The following is a 1,705-nucleotide window of genomic DNA, read 5'->3' as shown; positions in this document are numbered from 1 at the left end:
TGATTTAATATTTATTAATTACCTTCTATAAGAGTATAAAAAATATTCATTAATAATTATGTATACAAAATGGTTAATAGGTGTTTTACCTATTATTTAGAATGAATCCAAAGTAAGTAAGAAATAGAATAACATGCACATACACATATTATTATTGTGTTAACATTAATAATATAGTAATGTTTAAAACACACATGAAACCAATGAAAACAAATACTTATAAGTACATATACATACCGGCAAATAAATATAATTTATACACTAATAGAAATATGAAAATTTTAGAAATTCCAAATAAATAATTAGAAAAAATAATAAAAAACACCTCCGGCTATTTATATTATTGCGTAAAATTTAACATTTTATTTTAAGTATGTATGTAAACATCACTAAGGCCAAGAATCAGGTGATTTTACATGCTTTTTACGTGGTACAATCATACGATTTTATTTTTATATTTATTTTTGCTATGAATATTAACACAAACCTAAAACCTTATATTCACTTTATGAGAATGTTAGGGAAATATTTCACCACCTTACTAAAAATAGTATGTTTCATTTACAATTTCTAATAAATATCCAAAAAATAGCATCTAAATAATTAGAATTTGTGAAGCTCACCTTTCTTTGTAAATCCAAATGTTGCTAAAGGAACGCATACCAAATAAGTAACTAAAAATAAACTTTTAATTATGTTGTTGTTGAACACAACAAACATTATTTCTAAATAACTATCTAATGTTTTAACATGTTAAATACTAAATTTATAAACACACTTTAAACTATTTTTGACATACACTTCGTTGTCGTCCCGGCCAAGGTGAGCAGTTTCAATGGGCGAGTTACATCTGTTTACGTCTGCGCGACACCAACACTTTCAGTGCCAATACTGACGCAAAACAATACGGTTGAATACGGACAACTAATTATTCTAACACGTTTGCTTTATTTTTATTGTTTTTTTTCTTAGCAGTCAAACACAGAATCTCTGTTAATTCCATATAAAAAGGAATAAATGTATATATACATAATTCATTTTCATTACTCAATATAAGCATTAAAATATATTTCATATCATTTAATACTTATTCCACTGTAAATAATTTAAATTTACTTTGCGGTATACACCTTCTCGTCCTTGTCTGCTCAATCTATGTATATCAGACTTGTACGCATCTATTATAGATAAAGCATCTATAATAATACAGATTTACCCGTACTTTATATGATTAATACATTGATTTACGTAATTACAAATTGGGTTCAAAAGTAGTATAATTTTAACTGTAATTTATCTATATTTTTCGTGTTTTGTGGCCATTGCCAATCTTTTATGATTTATAAGCAATTTCTAGAACGTATGTAGTGCATCTGATGAAAATATTGAACTATTATTTGATATATTAATTAGACAAAATTTGCCTCAAATTGTTTTATGACTATGACAAATACACTTATTTTAAATATTTTTCTAATATCTTTTATTGTAATTCTTTTACTGACACAAACTTCTATATGGACTCAAAAAACTTTTCCGTTATCTAGCTGTATTTAATATTTTCTGCTACTCTTACGATTAATTAAATTCCACAAAGAAAATAGTTTTCAGTTAGCTACGTTTATTTTTAGAAAGAAAGACTTACAAACCAATTTTAAATAACTTTTACATGGACAAAATAAAAAATTCTAAAATCTGACAAGAG

General features: G+C 25.3%; 1 protein-coding gene across 1 annotated transcript in view; it reads right to left on the bottom strand.

Moving 5' to 3' along the window:
- Positions 1–851, bottom strand: part of LOC108740625 (very low-density lipoprotein receptor-like) — a 15,777-nt gene extending 14,926 nt beyond the window's left edge. Inside the window, exon 1 of the mRNA XM_025974856.1 lies at positions 624–851. Within this exon, the coding sequence (XP_025830641.1) occupies positions 624–720 (97 nt within the window). The 5' untranslated portion in view covers positions 721–851. The remainder of the gene's footprint in view (positions 1–623) is intronic.
- Positions 852–1,705: the final 854 nt, after the last annotated feature.

This window comes from Agrilus planipennis, unplaced genomic scaffold (genome assembly GCF_000699045.2).
Source record: "Agrilus planipennis isolate EAB-ADULT unplaced genomic scaffold, Apla_2.0 scaffold243, whole genome shotgun sequence".
Classification (NCBI taxonomy): Eukaryota; Metazoa; Arthropoda; class Insecta; order Coleoptera; family Buprestidae; genus Agrilus; species Agrilus planipennis.
Note: the sequence above shows the minus strand (reverse complement) of the source record. Positions and strands in the feature narration are given on the sequence as shown.